This window comes from Cornus florida, unplaced genomic scaffold, assembly GCF_030987335.1.
Source record: "Cornus florida cultivar Cherokee Brave unplaced genomic scaffold, ASM3098733v1 CherokeeBrave_3.0.0_Hap2_Chr09, whole genome shotgun sequence".
NCBI classification, from domain to species: domain Eukaryota; kingdom Viridiplantae; phylum Streptophyta; class Magnoliopsida; order Cornales; family Cornaceae; genus Cornus; species Cornus florida.
In genome coordinates, this window is record NW_026775579.1 from 71,339,846 (window position 1) to 71,363,326 (window position 23,481).

General features: G+C 34.0%; 1 protein-coding gene across 3 annotated transcripts; it reads left to right on the plus strand.

Moving 5' to 3' along the window:
* The first annotated feature begins 11,130 nt into the window (after positions 1-11,130).
* Positions 11,131-22,158, plus strand: LOC132274328 (uncharacterized). 3 transcript variants are annotated; one of them, XM_059775577.1, is made up of 19 exons: positions 11,139-11,220; positions 11,349-11,439; positions 11,584-11,699; positions 11,836-14,725; positions 14,834-15,865; positions 15,974-16,048; positions 16,125-16,643; positions 16,790-16,858; positions 16,958-17,185; positions 17,265-17,537; positions 17,619-17,888; positions 17,970-18,242; positions 18,325-18,591; positions 18,687-18,761; positions 18,862-19,860; positions 19,993-20,142; positions 20,275-20,709; positions 20,835-21,413; positions 21,526-22,158. In XM_059775577.1, exons 3-19 carry the CDS (start codon positions 11,586-11,588, stop codon positions 21,792-21,794), a joined length of 8,517 nt encoding a protein of 2,838 aa, XP_059631560.1. In that variant the 5' UTR covers positions 11,139-11,220; positions 11,349-11,439; positions 11,584-11,585; the 3' UTR covers positions 21,795-22,158. The 3 variants fall into 3 exon arrangements, with proteins under 3 accessions (XP_059631561.1, XP_059631560.1, XP_059631562.1); XM_059775578.1 differs by having other exon boundaries at positions 11,131-11,439; XM_059775579.1 differs by having other exon boundaries at positions 11,349-11,699.
* Positions 22,159-23,481: the final 1,323 nt, after the last annotated feature.

Below are 23,481 nucleotides of genomic sequence, written 5' to 3' on the forward strand. Positions count from 1 at the left end.
TTCTAATCTATTTTGTTTCTTTTGAGGTGACAATTATTACAATATAAAAATTGTTGGTACCTTTTTGGATTTATAATATATAGAATTTTTATATAGTATTTATTTATGAATGTTTTGTAAATTATAGAATTTTATTTTCAATTTGCTGTTTTGCATAATCATCAACCCTTTATATTTTTTATTTTGCTTATTTTTAGGTGACAATTATTACTCTCTAAGACACTTTGGGTCTGAAACTGTTTTTTATAAAACTATAAACAATTAGAAAAAATATAAATTATATAAGTTAGAAAACATTCATCACGTGCATCGCACGTGCCTTTTACTAGTGTATATATATATGTATATGTATATGTATATGTATATGTGTGTGTATAATGTTGGTTTTGAAAAAATAAATAAATAAATAAAGTTGATGAGTTGTCGCATTCTGATTGGGTATTGAGATTTCATACCCCCCACATCATCCACTTTAAGTGATAATTGGTGAAACTTCTTTGTTTTATTAAAGGCCAAAAATATCTTTAGCAAATTTTGTATACAAATGCAACAATTTAGTAGTTTGAGGAAGTTAATTGTAGTTCACTAGGGTTAGTTGCAATAAGGGGTATAAGAGCATCTCTAATGGACTCACCGAATTTGCCACATCAGCATTTTCCTATAGCCATGTCATCATTTCCCGTAGCCACGTCAGCGTTTTAGAGTTTCCAAATTTTAGCTATCACATGTACTCTAAAAAATATTAATATTTTAATATTTTAAAAAATTTTAATATATATTTTTTTAATTGAAAATTTGTGGAACTGCTTTGGTGAAGCACGTGTTTAATTTATGTTGCATTATTTTATTTTTAAATTATTATGAAGTTTATGTAATGAAATATTTATTGTGTAATGTTTTATTTTGAAATAAAAATTAAATTGTTTGTTGATTAAATTATTTAGCCAATATGTATGAAATCTTGATTAATATCATTTGATTTATTAATTTATAGTGAAAACAAAGAAATTTTTTTTAATAAAAAAAATCATATTTGAAATAAACAATGAAAGGTTTCTAATATCATTTGAAATAAATAACGAAAGGTTTTTTTTTAAAAAAAAAAATAATAAATAAATAAATAAATATATATATATATATATATATATATAATTATTTTTAAAAAATCAAAAAATAGGTTTTTGTGCCAATATAGTCGTTAAGGCACTGTTTGGGTCAGCCAAACAGTGCCTAAAACAACTAAATGTCGGTAGGAATATTTTAAAAAGTAATTTTTTTAAAAAAAAAGACTCTTTTCTCTATTTTTGTAAAACTTTTTTTTGCCCAAAAAAACCTCTGTTTGGGTCAGCCAAACAGTGCCTAAGCGGCTCTTTTGTTCAATTATTTTGAGGGGAAAAAAAAAAAAAAGAAAAAGAAAAAAAAAGAAGCCACAATTTTTTATTTTTTATTTTTTTTTTAGGCAAACATGCCTTTAGGAACAGTGTTCTAGGGCTAAAACACAGTTCGGGCCAGAATTTAAAAAAAAAAAAAAAAACTGATGCAAGCCCGTATGACAGGCCCACGAATCGCCAAAGGGCTAGCTACTTTTAGCGAGCCATTCTCTAACCCAATGGGTGGGGTTCAATTTCTGACAAGTCCATTGGAATAGTTCAATTGAGGAATTTGGTCCAAAATCGCTGAATTTTGAACCATTGGACTTGCTCTAAGTCAAAAGTTTTTTTTACACAACCTAATAATATATACAAAGGCAACTTACCAAACGATGCTATAATCGAATACAATACGATCCTGATCCGGATAAAACAGAGGATCTTATTGTTTTAATATGTAGTATGGAATCTGAACATGTATCCACTGCAATCTCTTAAATATATGAGCATTGCATGTGTGCTCATTTTCTTGATAAACGTTTTGACTTTTATTTGAACGAATTATGTATGTAAATAATTGTATTTGATCAAATTTCCAATTAGTTGGATTGTGTCATATATATATATTTAAAAATTATGAGAAATTAACATAAAATTTATCAAAAATAAATGGCAGTATTATAAGTTTATAAATTTTAGAGTAATAATAATGAGTGTGATATCGAATAATTTTATATAAGTAGGAATTGATGTCATAAATATAAATGACGCCCTCGCTCACAACTTTCAACTTCAAATCATTATCCAAAATTTTATCAAGAAATCAAAATTCATTGTAATTTTTTTTTATATATAGTAAAATTTTATTAAAAAGTTAGGTGGTAAAAAGAAAGTGTATTAAGGTTATACTCTAATTATACTTCCTTGCAAAGGAAAAAGTCCAGAGTTCAAGTATTCATAGCGACACGTGGATGTGTGAGTTTATAGTAGAAGATATATATATGTATGTATGTATGTATAGCACACGGTCCGGTTTGGACCGGATTGGGAGTTCTTTTGAGACCAAACCATTTATAATGGTTCCACCATTTTTGAAATCAGACCGAACCTTAATGCTCATGGAACCAAATCAAACCGCAAAAAACTGGTTTGGTTCGGTTCAGTTTGTTGGTTTCAGTTGATTTTCTTTTTAATTTATTTTAATTCAGAGGGGACAAAGTTAAAAAATAATAATAATAATAAAAAATTCAACTAACATTGATATAATGCCAAAAAGAAGAATTTTAGGAAGAAAAAAGGAAAGAAAATTGAGATATATTTGAAAGGAAAGGAAATGAATTAAAATTGAAATATATTTGATAAGGGAAATTTGACTTTTTTTAAAAGAAATTTAAGGAATTTAAAGAACAAAAGAAAGAAAAAGTTAAGATAATTTTAGAATTTAAAATTTTAGGGGGCACGTGAGAACTTTACTTGATTTAAGTTTAGGGTATGATACACACACACACACACACACACACATATATATATATTATAACATAGTAACGGTTCGGTTCAGGCTGGCCTGGTCCAGCAGGACCCTAAACCAAGACCGGATCAAAAAATTACGGTTTCATAATTTTGGGCCTAAGACCAGACCAAACCGTTATACAACTAGCCCAATTCAGTTCGATCCGGTCCGATTTTTCAATTTACCGGAATTTTTGAACACCCCTAGTACATTATTGTAAGTTTATAAAACTTTGAACTCTGATTACTTGCAGGAAGACACAATGATTAGGCCATTTGCAACGGGGCTCTTCAAAGCCCAATTTGGGCGAGCAAATGGACTGTGGATGCTATAGAGGGCTAGCTATAAGTGGTAAGGCCCACTAGCGATCGCGAGCCGGCCCGCTATCGCTGGAATTTTTTTTTTGTTTTTTCTTGCTTCAAAACGGCGCCGTTTTGGGCTGCCGCTATTTTGTCCTATTCTCCAGCCTATGCACAGTGCGCTAGGCACTGTTTGGCAGATTTTTTTTTTTTAAAAAAAAAAACCTAAAAATAGGTTATTTTTAGCTCCTTTATAAAAATTTTTTTAAAATAAAACTCATTAAATAAAAAATATATTGTTTAGGCACTATTTATCGGAAAAAAAATATTATTTGGGCCAAAAATAAATTCAAAAAGCTTTAGTTATTTTGTTTTTTGTTTTTTTCCTTAAAATTTGTTTTTTTTTTTAAATTTTTTTTTTTTTTTTTTTGCTTTAAATTGTAATCCTTATTTTCTTATTCCAATTCATTATTTTTAATCCTTATTTTGTAATCCTTAAAAAAAAATTATATGGGCGAAAAATAAATTCAAAAAGCTTTTTTTTTTCCTTAAAATTTCTTTTGTTTTTTATTATTTTTTTTGCTTTAAATTGTAATCGTTATTTTCTTATTCCAATTCATTATTTTCAATCCTTATTTTGTAATCCTTAAAAAAAAAAATTATTTGGGCCAAAAATAAATTCAAAAAGCTTTTGTTTTTTTTCCTTAAAAATATAGCCGTTTAGGAAAAGTTAAAAAAAAATAATTTAATTAAAAAAAAATAATTTTAATTTTTTATTATTATTTTTTTTTGGAGAGCAAAAATTCGGAAAGCTTGATAGAGTGCATATTTCTGGAGAGCAAAAACTACTGACGTGGCTCTTGGAATTGTTAATGTAACTCTTGAAAAAACTGATGTGACGTTTTTAGAGAGTCAAAATTCGAAGAGGCTGGTGCGGATGGCCTTATGGGTTTACCATACACACTCATAGTGGCCCCCACAACCATTGTGTCTGCCATTCTATGCATTCTTTTAAAACTTTATAAAGAAAAAAAAAATTTCATTGTGTTTTTTATAAGAAAATTTTATGAAAAAATTAGCTGCGAAAAGTAAATTTATATGGAAACTGACAGAATATTCAGACTCAACATACATGTTCCAACTGTTCTCTCCTATAAGGATGTACCATATGGCGAAGATGTAGACGATGCTGATTTCGGGAAAGAAACAATCACATTATCTTTAAACTTTTGGACTTGTATCTTTTAAATTAAATTTTTTCTAAGTTATCGTAATTTCAATTCTCTACAGATTGACACCTAACATTTAAAATTTATCTATTACTTGTGTTAAACTACATTAATTAATTTTAAAAAAAGTTTGATAAATACATCATTTTGAAATAAATTTTTTTTTTGAAAACTGCACCGTTTTAATATTTTGCACCAAAAATGAATGTTCTTTCTCACTATTTTTTGTGCCTAGAAGCTCTAGTTCACTCTCTCTTTCTGAAATCTAAATTGCAAAATTCCTCTATTTTATGAAATTTAAACTACAAAATCCATTATAGAGACACTTAATTTGCACATTCATTTTTGGCATGAAATATTCCCCCAATCATGGGAATGAGTTAGAGGAGAGTGAGTGAGTGAGTGGATCTTTTTCGGGAAAAGATGAGGAGAGATAACGACGTTAACATTGTTAAAGTGTGATAAATTTTTTTTATTTCAAAACAGTGCAGTTTTCAAAATTTCTTTAAATTAGTTGACGTAGTTTAACACAAAATATTACATGTCATTCTGCAAAGAATTCATCTCAGGATAACTTAGAAAAGATTTAACTTAGAGGATCTAAGTCCCTTTAGTCAAGGGCACTTAATTTAAATACAATCTGAATAAAAAATATTCTAACAAATCTCTATTAAAAGAGAGGGTAGTGCCATTCCCGCTCCAAAAAAAAAAAAACTCCTCTCCGCACTCCACTATATGTTTTCATAAAATGAAATGACAACTTTACCCTCTCCAAAAGAGGCAAACACATTTTTTTTGCAAGGGAACAACTTAGATCCCCCTTTCTAGGGTTGGTCAGTCCTCTCAACTTTCTTATCCTACTTTTCTCTTGGGCATCGTCTGGGTAGGTAGAATCAACTATAAAAGAAAGGATTTATTTCGGATATGAGCCAGCGGTTTACTCGCTAGACTTTGGAGATTAGCAAGCTCAAGGTTTATAGTTCGAATCTCGCTGGGTGTTCTTTGTTGTCAGCCTTCGCTGCCCTACAGTGACTTATTAGATCCGGGTGGGGAGGCGCCCTTCTGGATCTTTGGGGATTAATCGAGTTGTTGAGGGCCCCTAAGGGTTTGTGTCATCCCAGACACCCCGGTTTAAAAAAATAAATAAATAAATAAATAAAAAGCTAAAATTTTTATTTTTTATTTTTAAGTTTGAATAGATGGAAAAAGAAACATAATGGGAAATTTAGTTTTCATACTTGCTTATTTTCTTCCAAATTTTTCCTGCACAAAACACACGAAAATGAAAGAATTGTTTTTTTATTTGACATTCCTATTTTACCCATTTAATGATGCAAAACTTCTTTTTTTTATTTTTTTACTGGGTTTCAAAGAGGCAAGTAACCTAGTTCTCTACGAACAAATCATTTTTTTTTTTTTTCCACAAGTTTATATATAATGGGCAACAACAACATACAATCAAATAATTCAAATCTCTTTCAAAATTTAGTATTGTCCTCAGGTATTGTCATTACTTTCTTCATCTCTGTGTTGTTTTTTTGTTTTTTGTTTTTTTTTTTTTTTTTAATTTTTGTTTTATCTTAAACTAAAAAATAATTATATTTCTACCTAAGAAATAATGAAGTCTTAATTTAAATATAAATAAATATATTATTATATTTAATTTATATTATTACATTTAATAATCCATCATTCTACTATTTTTTTTGCTAAAAATAGACATCATGAAATACAAATTCATTTATTTTTTAGTATTGAAATTATAAGGGTAATTTTAGTATGTTTAGTCACTCTCATGCTATTCAAAATAACAAATTAATATTTTTTTACAAATTTCTTAAATAAATTTTTATGTTAACAAAATGCATGCTAGAAAATAACTTTTTTCTCATTTTCTATTTCTTTTATATTCTTGCTTATTTCCATCTAACCAAACAGAGCCTTATTAAATTTATGCTAACCAGTTTTATTTCTGGTGTTTTTATTTTTGGGCTGCTACAGTGTCCATTTTGGCAACAAAATAATATTTGGTAGACCTTGTTTTATTTTACACAGTGTTAAAACACTTCGTGAACAGTGGCCCAAAACCAAAACACTAAAACGTTATTTCTTATTGTTTTGACAATTGTTTATGGCCCAAAACTATAACAGTAGCGTAACATGGGTTAAAAATAAAATGCCTAAAATATCGTTCTCAAATGTACTTTCGAAAACACCTAAAATAAAACGCATGCCAAACGGTCCAGTGTGAATGATTATAACGCCCTTTGGATGGTTTGGAGACCCTAGAGTAGTTTTTTGGAAGCGTGAATATCACTATTATTGATCTAAATAGGTATATTATATACTAATAATAGGAAAGAGTTCCTTTTCCCCTTAATAATAATAAGCAACTCTATCTCCAAGCATTTCAACTTACCATAACATATTCAAATTCAATTTAGATGTATACATTATCTTAATCCTAAATATTTCACGAATCCTTTTTCGCTTTGGGTTTGGCTTGAAGTTCAGGCTTAAATACAGATATTCCACGGCTTCACGATCAATTTCAGATGTTATAGAGAGAACGATTATTTCAAACTCAAATGAATAAAATTTTACAATTATTTAGGTATTATCTCTTATGCCTAACGAAATATTTATGATTATTTAGGTATTACCTCTTCTCTAAATCTGTGCATCTTTGGTTCTAACTCTGAAAATAAATTTCTTTTCATCTCAGGTATGAGATCTTTCAATTTATGAAATATTGTTTAATTTTCTTAAATTTCTTTTTCCTTTTATTATTCTTTGTTTGATTTATATCAATAATTTTTTATTTTTATTTTTGCTTGGTTTTTCTTGTAGAAATGGATTTTCATAGCAAGAAAAGAAAAGAACTTCAAGCACTATGCAAGCAACACAAAATTCAAGTAAATTTAACCAATTTGGACATGGTCAACCAGCTTAGTTTATGCATGAAAAGCAAACAACGTCAAGCACTTTGCAAGAAACCCAATATTCCTGCAAATATGACCAATTTGGACATGGCCAACAAGCTTAGTTCCCTTGTAAAGGTTAGATTTATATATATATATGCACATAATGTACTTTCATACCCAAATAATTGTTTTTGTTAAAAAGTAAAATTTACTAAGTTTTTGAAATTCTTATATTTCCAGGAAAAGGAAAAGCCCTCAAGCGGTAGGTCTTGCTTGAAAGATATAGGCAAAAAAGTTGGTGTAAATGGTTCCGACGAAACTAGGAAGATCAAGAAAGTTAGGTTCAGTTCCGAGAATGAGATGATTGAATTTGTGGATTCGGAACTCGACTCCGGGGAGGCGAGGTTTGCTTCCAGGAGGTTTATGGTGAGAACTGTGATGATGAAGAACAAGGATGAATATGCAACGAAGCGGTGTAATAAGCTGTTGAGTCTTCCCTCTATATTTTTCCTCTTTCTTCTGTTGTTGCTCTTGAATTTGATATGTTGTTATGTTACTGTTGATGTTTGGAATGCAATATAATTTTTGGTATGAAATAAGCAATTGAAATGTAGATAATATGTTTGAACAATTGTTACTGTTTGCTACCATTCCATGGAATCTGAAAATATATCGACTGCACTGAGCAATTTCTCCGATAATATATGAGTATTGCATTGTTTGATTATTTATTTTGTTAATGTTGTGGCTCATATTTGAACCAATAGTATGTGTAGTGATTGTATTTGGTCAAATATCTAATTAAAGATTGTGGCCGATGCTATAGCTTCAGATAGAGCGGAATAGGATGGGATTCATGATACTGACTCCAAGTAATTCGAAAAAAATTTGGTGATGGTGGTTGTTATATATAACTATAAATTATCTTGAAAATAATTGAAATGGCCTGGTAGCAGATTCCAAATCTAATTGTTTGACATGTTTAATCGGTTTCTTGGTATATTCCAGTTCTCTAATTATTTGTCTAATAGATACATATGTATATATTTTTTCTAAAAAGTTATTTGTCTAAATATTCAATAACATGTTCTTCACTATTCTCCCAAGGATGTGCTCTATTATTCTATTGTTCCGAATATATACCATGTTGAGTCATCATCAATCAGAAAAGAAAAATGATTTAGAGTTTGGCAGTCGTTCGACTGAACAACTCCGACTGTTTTTTGTGAGTGAAAAGAAAAATTATTTAATGTTCAACAGTCGAACAAGTAAACAACTCCGACGATTATGTCTATGAGGGCTAACAGTTCAATAAAAGTTGACATTACAGTAGCGTAAACCATCACTCACTTTAACTTAATCGAAGTGGTCCAACTCATGAACTTCAATTACTTTTGAAAAAATGATCTAAATTAATTTGCCATTATAGAGTCTTGTAAATGAATGATATTGCAGCATTAGTAGTACTGGTACAAGGTTTACACTTTGTGTTTATTGAATTGTGATTTCAGAAAGGACACAATCTTTGAATATTGAGGGAGGAGGGCAAAATTATGATTAAATCTCCAAAGCTGAATTTTGAATTCCGTGACAATCGAAGATAAGGGTAAAGAGAACCTTTTAAAACCAAAAATAGCTTTATTTACAATAAAATCCATAAATATTAACTTTATTTATTGAGCCACATGCAGAATCATTGTGCATTCAGAACTCCACTCCAGTGGTGGTTATTGTTGTATCTAATTATAAATTATTTTGAAAATAATTTATATGTGTCATAGTTAAGAGTGGTCATAGATCGGATCTAATCCGATTCGTTCGCAATAGAATGGGAGATTTTGAATTCGCCACTAATCTGTTAGTCCACGGATCAGATCAGATCCGTGAACCCGTAAACTAACGGATTAGATCCATGAACTAACTGATCGGATCGGATCCAATTCATTGAATTTTTCAAAATAGTCTATTTTTACCAATTTCATATCTACTTACGGAGTGGTATAATAAACTAATTTAAATGCATAATAAGTGTTTAACAGGATTTTTTGCTGAGCCCTAGTCGTTGCAAAATCTAAATATAATTGTTTATTCTAAAGCTTTCATATAATAATACACATATCCTATTATATATATATATTTGACAAGTTATTTGTTTAAATATTTAATAGCATGTTCTTCACTATTTCTCGACTCCCAATATTCTGAATTATTCTATGCTCCGAGTACTATGTGGATCATCATCACTCAAAATAGAAAAATGATTTAGACTCCGTTTGTTTGGACATAAAATATTTTTCAGAAAATATTTTTTTATTTTTTGATATTTGGTTGTTGTAAAATATTTACAAAGAAAAAAATATGAAAATTTAACAAAAATAATTTATCCATCAATTTTTGACAAGTTATTTTACATACCCCGCCCGATGGACTCGACTTTAAGTATTTGCCAAATACCGACAAAGTAAAAAAAAAGAAAAAAAAGAAAAAAAAAAGAATATTTTATCTAAAAAAAAAAAAAATTTTCAAAAAGAATATTTTACGTCGAAACAAACGGAGCCAAAGTATGACCTTCGAATAAGTGAACAATTTTGATTGTTTTATGTGAATGAGGATTAATGTCTGAATAAGATTTGACATTATTCATTTTAAAATATCTAATTGTCGAATTCCAATATTTACTTTATTTATTTAGCCACATACCGAATCATTTTAATCTCTTTGTATCTACTAATTTTAAATGATAGGTACCCAACCATTTTTTTTTTTCATGTTCCAATGAAAAGTTCACTAATCCATGGAATGAGTAAATGTTGTACATAAATTTTACTAGCCTTTTCGACACTAAATGTTGGGAAATGACTTGGAATTAATGCTAAAATAGATCTTGGCATTGTAACATTAATTTTCATGTTGAAACTTGAATCTTGAATTTGATTAGATTAGGGTGGAAATTGGATTTTGAATTAAAAAGGTTAGGAAGAAATTTTAAAATTTAAAATTTCATTTTGTTGGAAGGAAGAAAAAAAGGATTAGACTACCATATTTTATGGCTTATGAAGCCATATATAATAATAGTGTGAATATTTAACTAACAACCCTTAAATTATTGTTATTTTTTTCTCGTAAAGTCTTAAGTAGTACAATTATTTTCTTTAATAGGAAAGCCACGAAAAACAAACTTGAACTTTCAAAAAAGAATATGAAAAAAGAAAACTTTCAGAAAAAAGGCGAAAAAAGAAAAACGAATTTGAACTTTCGGAAAAAAAAAAAAAAAAAAATGAAAAAAAAGAAAAAAATGAAAGAATAAGAAAAGAGAATTTGAAATACGTGGCGGGGTTTTATTGGTTGGTTATCTTGGGGCACTCTATTCTCTTCATGCCAACCGTTGGATTCTGAATCAACGACGGAAATGGGAGTTGGAATACGGATCTTTGTGCTGACGGTCCAAATTATGGGAAATTACCCCCATCTAAAGTTGACTCAGTTATCACCCAATGAAACTCTCCCACGTGGCACCGCCCAAAATGTCTTATCCATGCGAAAGCTTCCTGTACACGCGCAAGTATTATCAAGAAGTCTCTACACGCGCAAGTATTTTCAAGAAGGCCACACGCGCTCTACGCTTCTCGACACCTGTCCAGTATTATCTCAGATAGCGAGTACAAAACATTCTCAATATACGAGCGACTGAGCTTAGACAACTCAAATCCCGTTGAGAAGCGGGAAAACCAGTTTAATTCAAAATTCAAAATTTCCCAAACTATTTAGAGGGAAACAGTATCAAAAGACGCTGGAAAACCCAAAAATCAAAAATTGAATGTTACTTTCTCTCTCTAGAAATTTCGCCTCTTTGGTTTTTCCTGTGAAAGAAACTTCGCTCCATCTCAGGTATGAGATCTTTCCATTTATGAAATCTTCTTTTAAATTTTTTTTTTTTTTTTTTAAATTTCTGTTTTATTCTTTGTTTTGATATATATGAGTGATTTTCAATTTTTCCCCCTTGGTTGTTCTTGTAGAGATGAATTTTCATAGTTGAATGTTGCTTTCTCTCTCTGAAATTTTGGCATATTTGGTTCTTATTGTGAAAGAAACTTCTCTCCATCTCAGGTATGTGAACTGTCCATTTATGAAATCTTCTTTCATTTTCTTAAATTATTATTTTCTTCTTTCTTTTAATATATAGTAGTGATTTTCAATTTTTTTTTTAAATTTTTTTTTTTTTTTTTTTAATCTTGATTGTTGTTCTTATAGAGATGGATTTTCGTAGCATGAAAAGAAAAGAACTTCAAGCATTATGCAAGAAACACAACATTCCTGCAAATTTAACTAATATGGACATGGCCAACAAGCTCAGTTCCCTTTTAAAGGTTAGATTTTTACGCGCGCGCACACACAATATATATATCTATATATGTATATGCAGATAATGTACTTTCATACCCAAATAATTGTTTTTGTTAAAAGTAAAATTTATGAAGTTTTTGCAATTTTTCATACATCCAGGAAAAAGAGAAGCCCATAACAAGAGGTAGGTCTTGCTTGAAGGATATAGGCGAAATAGCTAGTGTAAATGATTCTGATGAAAATAGGAAACTGAAAAAAGTTAGGTTTAGTCCTGAGAATGAGATGATTGAATTTGTGGATTTGGACCCCGAGCCCAGGGAGGCGAGGCTTGTTGCCAGGAGGAGGTCTATGGGGAGACCTGTAATGGAGAAGAACAAGGATATAGTATTTGAAAATGTTGATAGTAATGACAACATTGTGGATAATGCAACCAGAAATAGGGGGTCTCGGGCACAAAAGACGGTTGGGGAAGTTATAAGACCAGTTCCAATGCTTCCAATTGAGAAGAAGAGAGCACGAAGGGGTGTGAGTGCTGATGTTTTGGAGGCGAAAGACGTTGATAGCAATGTGATGGACTTGTCTGACAATTTAGCTTCTGAAACTGCGGCTGTTGAAGAAACTGGAGTGCCAATGAGAAGATCATTGAGGAATAGGGAGGTAGTGGTTGAGAATGAGAAAGAAGGTGAGATTGTAGGTCTTCGGGTTTTGAGGAAGAATGTGACACAGGGGAAGAAGAATGCTAAAGGCAGTAAAAAGATTTCTGAGAATAAAGGCCTTGCAGTAGATAGTGAAATTACTCAACCTGAAAAGCCCTTGACACGATCAAAACAAAACGTGATGAAGGTTGAGGGTAGTGAACTGTTGAATAGGGAATTGGGTCAAAACGAAATGGTTAGAAGGAAAAGGATAACCAGGTCTCGAACTGAGTGGGCGATGGAAGAAACTGAAGTCGACGAGGTTCAGGGAGAATCTGAAATTGTTCTACAACTTGAAGAACCGTCAATGCAACCTGGTCGAAATGGTAATAGGCGAAAATCTGTCATGCATATAAAAGAGAAAGTACTGCCTGAGGGGCCTGTGGCAGAAAATGAGAACAGAAAGCTAAAGAGGAGTTCATGTTCGGAAGGTGGTTCTACTGTTCAAATTCCAACAGTAAATGAGAAGGATTCTCTGCCTGGTGGTCCTTTGAGGAGGTCCAGACGTAACACTTCAAGTGAGCCAGTTGTAGAATATGTAAGGAGGTCGAGACAAATTGGTTCAAGGCATGAATCAGTTGCAGTTTCTGATGCCTTGGATGGAATTACCAATGTCTTTGTAAAGAAAACTGAAGTCAAGGTTCGAGGAGAATCTGAAATGGTGGTTCTGCAACATGAAGAGCCGTTAATGCATCCTGGTCGAAATAGGCAAAAATCTGTCATGCATCGAAATGAAAAATTAGTTCCTGAGGGGCATGTGGCAGAAAATGAGAACAGAAAGATATCAAGGAATTTAAGTTCTGAAGGTGGTTCTACTGTTGAAATTCAAAAAGAAAACGAGAAGGATTCTCTGCCCGGTGATCCTTCGAGGAGGTCCAGACGTAACACTTCAAGTCAGCCCAATGGTTCAAGTCATGAATTAGTTCCAGTTTCTGGTGCCTTGGATGGAACTACCAATGCCATTGTAGAGAATAAGACACGGAAGCGAAGAAGAGATCCAATTCTGGAAGAGGAGATTGTTGTGACTGAATTTGCTCCTCTTATTGAAGATTCTCCTAGACGGTCCAAAAGAAATGCTGTTAAAAGTAACTTGGTCATGCCAGGAGTTGTAGCTGGCAAAGTTGTTGGAAAGAGGAAGGCAAAGGGTAGATCAAAAACACCAATTGTAGAAGTGGAAGCATCACCATTAAATGGGAGCGCCTTGGCCACTGAAGAACTGCCGTTGGTAGATGCTCAGCTAGCCATGAGTGTTGTTGTGGAAAGTGCTACTGATCCAGTTTCAAGCAGCCGCAAACAAACTTCCAAGGATACTACCGAAAAGAAATCTTCTACAAAGAAGGTGGTCTGCCCTGTGACTTCTGAGCTAGAGAAAGCTCGAGACGTTATAACAGTGAATTCATTTGGGACTCAAGCTTCTGAATCTGCAAAAATGCACAGTGATTATAGTCATAAAGAAGAAGAGAGCTTTGTCAGTAAAGCAGTGGTTGTCACGGAGGAATTTGCTCCTCTTGTTGAAGAATCTCCTAGACGGTCCAAAAGAAATGCTGTTAAAAGTAACTTGGTCGTGGCAGTAGTTGTATCTGGCAAAGGTGTTGGAAAAAAGAAGGCAAAGGGTAGATCAAAAGCACCAATTGTAGAAGTGGAAGCATCACCATTAATTGAGAGCACCTTGGCCACTGAAGAACCACCATTGGTCGATGCTCAGCTAGCCATGGGTGATGTTGTGGAAACTGTCACTGATCCAGTTTCCAGCAGCTGCAAACAAACTTCTAAGGATACTACTGAAAAGAAATATTCTACAAAGAAGGTGGTCGTGCCAGGAGTTGTACCTGGCAAATTTGTTGGAAAAAAGAAGGCAAAGGGCAGATCAAAAGCACCAATCGTAGAAGTGGAAGCATCACCATTAATTGAGAGAACTTTGGCCACTGAAGAACCACCATTGGTAGATGCTAAGCTAGCCATGGGTGATGTTGGGGAAAGTGCCACTGATCCAGTTTCAAGCAGCTGCAAACAAACTTCTACGAAATCTTCTACAAAGAAGGTGGTCTCCCCGGAAACTTCTGACCTAGAGAATGCTAGAGACATTACGATAGTGAATTCACCTGGGACTCCAGTTTCTGAATCTGCAAAAATGCATAGTGATTATAGTCATAAAGAAGGAGAGAGCTTTGTCAGTAAAGCAGTGGTTGTCACAGAGGAAGTAAACATTTCATTTGGAGTAGATGAGGGTGATCTGGTATCTGAGTCCTTGGAAAGAAGTGGAAATTTTCATTGCAATGACATAGTTGAGCCACAACCAGAGGAAGTCTTGAATTTGGTCAGTGGTGTTGCTTCTCCACAAACCATACATGCAGGTGATGGCTAATCACCATACTACCAATCAGATTGTCTGGGTAACTGTTTATTTGATTTTAAGTGTCGCTAATTTTACAAGTAATGACATTGTGTTTTTCAATTTGCAGGTGGACCTGTTAGTGTCTTGGATCTGGGGACGGAATTGGAAACAAATGAAAAACCATCAAAAGTCAGACATTCACGCCCAAGTTTCACTGTGCCCAAATATGGGTTTGAAGTTGAGAAAGCCACTCCTCATGAGGAGCAGAACTTGAAACTTGAAGCTGGTGATAGTTTTGGTGGACCAGTTAGACATGAGATGGTTCTTGGGGGCCGTTTAACTGAATCTGATGAGACTGGTGGTTCCAAGAAAAGCTCTGAAATTGCCTCCAAGGAAGCTGGAGACGTTACAGTCATTGATTCTTCTGATGGGACGGGAATCACCCCTGTAAATGGGGTTGAGAAATCTGCAGACACTGCAGAGGAAATGACAGTAACGTCTCCAGCTTTAAATGCTGGATTGTCAGATGAAGAAGTTCCAGAAAGTGCCAGCGGTCTAGTCTTCAGCAGCAGCAATAAAGTTTTCAATGATACTAATAAGAGAAAGGGGTCAACAAGGCATGGTTCTAATGAGGTTTGCACTAGAAGTCCCCATTTAGAGGGGGTCAGAGATCCATCTGTGGTGAAACCAGAGGGGACTGCAGCTTCAAATTCTTTGAAATTGCAGAGTGATCCTGCAGAGCAAGAAATGAATGATTCTGTCAGTGAATTTTTTGTTGTTGCAGAAAAGGAAAATGTTGCAGTGGTTGTTGGTGATGACAATCTGCTTCAGAGTGATACAGGTAAGGGCAGTGAGTATGATTTGGTTTCTCCGCCCCATAACATAAGTGAGGATTTTAACTGCACTACTTTAGTTGACCTAGAAAGTGCCTCTGAGAAAGCTACAGAAATTAAGTCACTTGATCTCTCTGACGGAGGAAGAGTGACGCCAATTATGGTAGGAGGCAATGTAGAAGATGGGTTACAGGAAACGATGTCAGTTTCCCATGTGATGCCTGCTGAAAATGCTGCAGAAAATGTTACAGAAGTCCAATTGACAAGTGTCTACTTTTTTCCTGGAAAGCCTTCTTGCAATTTTATTGTTGGCCCAGAAGATCAAGGTATGTGAGATGCTTATATTCCATATTTGAAAATTATTTGATGTGTTATATATGTTGTGCAGTTCTGTAAGTAATGCAATGTCTTTGACAATATTCTCTTTGTAGCAGCTTGCTGCATTGGGGATGAAGTGACGCACTCTACTGGGGATGTCCTCTCAATTGACAATGATGCACGAAAGCAAGGTTAGTTTTTCAGTTCCTCTTGTACAGAGTAAGGTACTCTGGAACAAATTACTGACATATTTTTTTTGTTGCCCAGATGTGACTCAGGCTAAAGTTCTGTCAAATGTACAAATTGAAGAATTCCCAACAGATATGGAGAATAAGTCTGAAGAGTCATCATACTTGAAAAAAGCAATGCAATATGTTGATAAGGAGAGAAATTATGAGGACTTGGAGGGAAATCTATTCATGGAAGAAATTTATAGTCAAGAGGCAATTGATGAATCATCAATTGAAATGGAAAATAAGCTTAAAGAGGCATCACACGTTAAAAAAGCATTGCAAGCTATTGATGGAGAGACTTCGTGTGAGAAATTAGAGGGAAATCCATCTATGTATGACAATCCTATCTCTATTTCAAATGAGCTAGATGGTCAACTTGCCAAGGAGAATGAAAATGAAGGCTTAGTGAGAAACTGTATTCATGTTTCTGAGGAAATTAGAGAAGGAAGTACGAGGGGATTTACCGATGGAGAGAGAACAAGTCTGATTATCTCAGAGGAGAGGGATACTGATAAAATAGAAGATACTCTCACACCTATAGTAATTCCAAAATGTGAGAGCATTTGACTTAGTGCTTAATTTTTTTATTTTTAACTAATTTAAAGTCATAATTTTGCATTGCTTGTGTCTTAAGAAATTTGTTAGCATTGGTTATGTCTGAAGGAATTTGTTACTTGATTGGACTCTTTGTTGCTGCAGATTCTGGCAATGATGGAAGCATGTCCTCTTATGACCGCACTCCCCTAAAGGATGACAGAAGCGAAGAAGGTTAGTCCAATAGTCCTTCTCAAAATATGATACCCTCTTTAAGCATGCTTAGTAATTAGTGGTACTTAAAGTGATTAGTCTTGCATCTTAATTTAGCAGGTGATGGACTCAAACGTCTGTTTGCCACTCCAGCTGGAATATTTGATGTAATGGTGCCCAGGGGTTTGCCTCTAGAAGTTGTAGGAACAGTGGAAAGTGAACATGAAAAAGCAGCATCTACATCAAATGCATTATCAATTTCCGATGAAGAGTTTATTGATGAAGGTTCCAATGAGAAAGCAGATGTTTTTGACTGCACTCCCCTAAAGGATGACGGGAGGGAAGAAGGTTAGTCCAATAGTCCTTGTCAAAATATGATCCCTCTATAGGTATGCTCAGTGATTAGTCTTGCCTCTTAATTGAGCAGGTGATGGACTCAAAACTCTGTTTGCCACTCCAGCTATTGATAGAAATTCCAATGAAGAAGCTTCTAGCCATGAAAGTGGGACGGTTGATGTAATGATGCACAAGGGTTTGCCTCGAGAAGTTGTAGGAACAATGGAAAGTGAACATGAAAAAACAGCCGCTTCTAAGTCAAATGCACTACCGAGTTCCGATGAAGAGTTTATTGATGAAGGCTTTAATGAAAAATCAGATGTTTATGACCGCACTCCCCTAAAGGACGACGGAAGGGAAGAAGGTTAGTCCAATCGTCCCTTCTTACAATATGATACCCTCTCTAAGTATGCTTAGTGATTAGTCTTACCTCTTAATTGATCAGGTGATGGACTCGAAACTCTGTTTGCCACTCCAGCTCATGATAGAAATTCCAATGAAGAAGCTTCTAGCCATGAAACTGGAACGGTAGATGTAACGATGCCTAAAGGTTTACCTCGAGAAGTTGTAGGAACGATGGAAAGTGAACAGGAAAAATCAGCAGCATCCAAGTCAAATGCACAACCAATTTCCAATGAAGAGTTTATTGATGAAGGCTTTTATGAAAAAGCAGATGCCAACCACACTCCCCTAAAGGTTGACAGAAGGGAAGAAGGTTAGTGCAATAGTCCCTTCTCAAAGTATAATACCCTCTTTAAGTATGCTTAGTGACTTGTCTTGCCTCTTAATTGAGCAGGAGATGGGCTCAAAACTCTGTTTGCCGCTCCAGCTAATGATAGAAATTCCAATGAAGAAGCTTCTAGCCATGAAACTGGAACAGTTGATGTAATGATGCACAAGGGTTTGCCTCAAGAAGTTGTAGGAACAATGGAAACTGAACATGAAAAATCAGCAGCATCTAAGTCAAATGCACTACCTATTTCTGATGAAGAGTTTATTGATGAAGGCTTTAATGAAAAAACAGATGTTTATGACCGCACTCCCCTAAAGGATGACAGAAGGGAAGAAGGTTAGTCCAATGGTCCCCTCTTAAAATATAATACCCTATTTTAAGTATGCTTAGTGATTAGTCTTACCTCTTAATTGAGCAGGTGATGGACTCAAAACTCTGTTTGCCACTCCAGCTCATGATAGAAATTCCAATGAAGAAGCTTCTACCCATGAAACTGGGACAGTTGATGTAATGCTGGCCAAGGGTTTGCCTCGAGAAATTGTAGGAACAATGGAAAGTGAACATGAAAAATCAACAGCATCTAAGTCGAATGCATTATCAATTTCTGTTGAAGAGTTTATTGATGAAGGCTCGAATGAAAAAGCAGACGTCGAATTCATACCTAATTATGTTTCAGAATACAAAGGTACATGATGAACTGATGCTTTTATCTGTAAATTCTTGAATGTGTTATTTTGCTTTTATATGAAGTAATGACAAGAAAATGTTTCCTTGTTGCAGTCTCTGGTACTAGCAATAAAGAAATGCTCTGCATCAAGCATAACCTTTCAACTGATAATGACATGCCACACCAAGGTTTGTTGCCCACTATTACATTACCAACCTCTTTATCAGGATCAGAAAACTCAGGATTGTTTCTTCTTTTTCTTTATTGATTTTTTAAACTGTTTTGCAGATGTGCCTTCTATTAAGTACGCCACTGGAACAAAGGCTAAGGTTGATGCTAAAAGCACAGAAGGAGATTCTGATGTTCAATGTGATGATCTTGTCAATGAGGAAGAAAATGCAGAGTTTCCGCCAGAGGTTGCTTCTCCTGAACCTTGTGATTGTGAGGATGGGCTTGCACAGGTAATTGGCAGTAGCGGTGCAAGTTTGGCTGAGACCATGTTCACAGAAAGTGAAGCTTCTGATGAGAAATTGACTGCTGATCTTTCTAAGAGCAGTTCCAAATGTTTTGAAGGAACCACAATGAAGAAAGAGAAAGAGAATGAAGAAACTATGTCATCATTTGGTCGACTGGGGCTTGTTAAGGTTGCTACAGATCATGGGGATAAGTTTGCAAAGTGGAACATTAATTCTCTAGGTGCTTTATATGAGGTATCAGAAAAAATTGCAAAAGAAGAACTGATATTGGCTGATGCAGAAGCTGATATGGATCGTAATGACAGTGAGGGTGTCTCAATGGGGGTTAAGAATAGGAATATGCCAGAACCTGATGGAGTTGAATGTGGTGAACTTGACATTTTCAATGATGAGGGGATTTCGGCACTGGACAAAAGCACTCTTGCTTCAGTTAAGCAAACAGATAGAAAAGGAGATGTACGTTTAGCAGAGTTTTCTGATGTATTTGAGGAGACAATGCCACAAGTTGATGAAATGAAGTTGGGTGATTGTTCTGGTCACAAAATGGAGATAGTTCAGGAGCTGGACAAAAGTGAAGACGGTGAGGATTCACAGGAATTATTAGCAGATGATGTTACTGGGACCATGTTGCAAGTTGATGAAGTGAAGCATGGTGATCTTGGCAGTCAGAAAGATGTTGCAACAAAGGAAGGGAGTTTGGACGTCAAGGATAGGAGCTCTGACGCAGTAAAGAAAACAGATGTTCCTATTGGGTATTTTGATCTTAATTTGGAGCACGAGAAAGTTTCAACAAATGTTTCAAATTCTGACGGTGAGTTGTAAACACTCTTTTACTTTTGTTTGACAACATTGATTTTATGGCACTTATTGGTGATGTGTTAGAAGTTTTCTGTTCATATGAGTACTGAATTTTTGGAATAATTTTTGTACTAATATACTGCAGGAGAGAAGAATGATTCTCACTTATTCGAAGGAGACATGAGCATTGCTGAAGGAAAGAAGATCAATGAAGTTGTTTCAGAAGACCAACTCAATGATGCCCATGGGTTTGCAGTTTCCCCTATTGCATCCATTTTTGTTGACGAGGACAAAGGTATAGAAGTTTAAATTTGAACTTACCGTGAACCTAATTTAATAAATTTATGAACCATGCTTGCATTCTTGTCATATGGATTCACACATAAACGCTTACACTATATATTCCATCTCCTTCATTACTTAATAGGCAACATGCACAACACTCCTACTGTTATGGACGGTGAGGATTCACGGGAATTATCAGCAGATGATTGTATGAGAGTCAATAATGTTTCAGATGATTCGAAGGATGGATCCCACATAGAAGACAATGTCAAAAGTTTCCTAGAAGTTTCTAAAGAGCATCCAGTGAATAATGAAGATGCACTTGTTGATGATGCTTCCTTGGGTGGTTTTGGTTGTCTGACACCAAATAAGCTTTTATGTGGAGATGAAAGTAAAAGCATAGCTGAGGAGACTAAGGAAGCTAGTGGTTCTTTGCACAACAATGTTGACATGGTTCCCTGTGCTGGTGATTCCAATGAGTCTGCAGAACAAAACTTTTTTGTCAATTCTGTATCAGCACCTGCAGGAAATAGTAACACTGCTGCCATTCCATCATTCAAATGTTCTGTTAATCATGGTTTGTGCATAATGTTTTATGCTCATAAGGTCCAACTACTACAGGACCTTTTTTTTTTGTCCATTCTTCCTGCTTTAACTGAATATTAGAATCTGAATCTTTGTATTTAATAATTTTGTTTTCAGGAACAACTGAACAGGGAGCCTCTGGTTTTAATGTTGAATCCTGCACGTTCAGCAGTTGGGAGATGAATTTATTTTCAGGAGACGATGATGTATTTGAGAAATTGTATGGAGACACCTCAGAAACCAATTATATATGTGAAGGTAGTGAGAATGCCAGAGAGGTGAAAGAAAATGCAACTATTATGCTTGCGGAAGAGCAACCTGGCAATAGTGAGTACCACATGGAGGAAAAGTTTGAAGAGTCTAGTGACAGTTTTCTTGCTTCTTTTAAGGAGTTAAATGATGTGGTTGTTACCACGAAAGAGTACAATTATTCTGAATATATTGAGAAAGAAGAATCTAGTGTTGCTATGCATGATATGATTTTGACAGATATTGCCAATATGAATGGTTGTGAACGTGCTGCTTCCGTCGAGCCCAGGGCTGAAGGTGACTCTAACTATTCAGTTGTAGAAAATCCAGCCCACACTGAATGTGGAGAAAGGGGAGAAGAAATAGAGCCAATTGAAGATGTTCTAAAATCAAACTCAAGAATGGTAGATCAACTGCATTCATTCACTGATTCAGCTGTTGATGGAGGTCTGCAAAGTTTCAACTAGAGTCAGCAGATATTCTTTAGCTGTATTATTTAGGTACATTTACATTTATCTTGGAAAACTAAGTAGTTGGTCTTGGTTATATTGCATCACAGGCTTTCCAGCAGTGTCGGCTCGGGGGAAAATTTCAGTTGCAGAAATGGAGAAGGACAACAGTTTGTCTGCTAAGCAGATTAATTCCACGGCAAAGAAATGGAAGGATGCTAGAGCTAGTTTGATTCAAGGTACGCCCAAGAAGCTTATCACGACACTTGATATGAAAGAGAATGCTGCACCAAGCATCAAGAGAGAGCAAACGAGCAATGCAACAATGGTAAAATCAGTTACGAAGAGGCGTGCCTTGGAGGATCTTCGAAGGAAATAATGATGTTAGGTCATGCTCGTTAATCGTTTTTTTGAAGATTTGACGAGGGAAGCTCTCACAAGAAAGTACACTGACTGCTGTGATTATTATGCAAGCATATCTCATGCAAAAACATGTGAAACAGTGGTACCAATTTTTTTTTTTTGGGGGGATTTTGTTTAGATTTCTGTCATCTAATCTATTTGATGGTTGTTGTGAATGGAATTAATGTATTGTAAAACACCTAATTTTTGTTATTAGCTGGACGTCGAAGTGTATTTGTGTATGATGACATTTTCACTTGGAAAGCTTGACATTGTTATTTAGAATTGTGGGAATGTTTGCACTTTGCAGTGATTAAGCTATGATTATTGAACAGGAAAGTGTTGGGAAGTTCACTGCGAAAGCAGTATTGAAATCTCCCAAGTCTCATTATTTTCTGTCCATATGGTAGATTCATATGTTGTGCATTATTTTATTCCTGTTTCAGAAAACACCAACCATAGGGGAAACAAAATTTTATGGAGTAGTGGCAGTGATTTCCATTTTTCTGTTTCTAATTTTAGAAGTTTTGTTTCTGTCATTCCTGTTTTACATTTTCTTTCTAATCAACTTTTTGAATTTTGGCATCGATGATATTTGCTTGTGCCAAACATGTCTGGGACATTTCTTTTGCATGGGAAATATGTTTGCCTACAAATAACATCACTAGGGCTTTGTTTGGTTAGATTGAAATAAGCAAGAAAAGAAAATAATTAGAAAATGAAAAGAAAGTGAAGTGAATGAAAAAAAAAGTAATTCCGTTGCATATATTTGGTTAGTATGAAAATTGTAAAAAAAAATATTAATTAGTTAGTTTGGATGGCATGAAAGTAAAAAAAAAAAAAAAAAAAAGTGATTATACATACCAAACCTACTTATAATTTCAAATGAAAAAAAATAAATAATTGTGTTTAATTTTATATAGTAAAGAAATAGTAAAATGATAGATTATTAAATTTAATAATATAAATATTTAATATTTATTTCTATTATTTATATTTAAACTAAAGTTTCATAATATTTTTTAGGTAGAACTAATTATTAATTTAAGAGAAAGGAAGCTTAAAAAAAAATTGATTATACGTTGTTTGTTTTTTTTTTTTTTTGATAAAATTATATAATGTTGTTGTCAAGTATATTATTATCAAGTATTAGATCAAACAAATATCGACAAAAAAAAAAAGAAAAAAAAAAAGGTTAGATGAGCCTCCCATAAATATAGTAGTTTATGGCCCACGCACAAAAAAACCCAGTGAAAAATAAAGAAAAAAACCACAAAACAAGTTGTCTATTTTTTGCAGGATTAAATTTTTGGATAAAATAAGAATATCGAATATAAAGGAACTCCTTTCACAAAAGTTTTTGGGGGAAAATAGACTAGTGCAAAAAAATTAAATTTTCTTGTACGTTTCTCCCCTTTTTTTTTTTTTTCTTTTTTCCTTCGATGTGGGAAAACCCTTGCAATTACCTTCCCTTTGGACTTGTAATTACCAGGTAAACCCCCGACCACTCACCCCGACCCTACAGTGCAAGCAGCATTTTAAGTCGAGAGTAATAAAAGAAGTGAGAAGGCTCGAACACTTGTACGTTTCTCTTTCCTTCAATCGAAACTTAAATTTTTTTTTTAAATTATCTTTCCTTTCTTTTCTAGTAGATTCCATCTAAC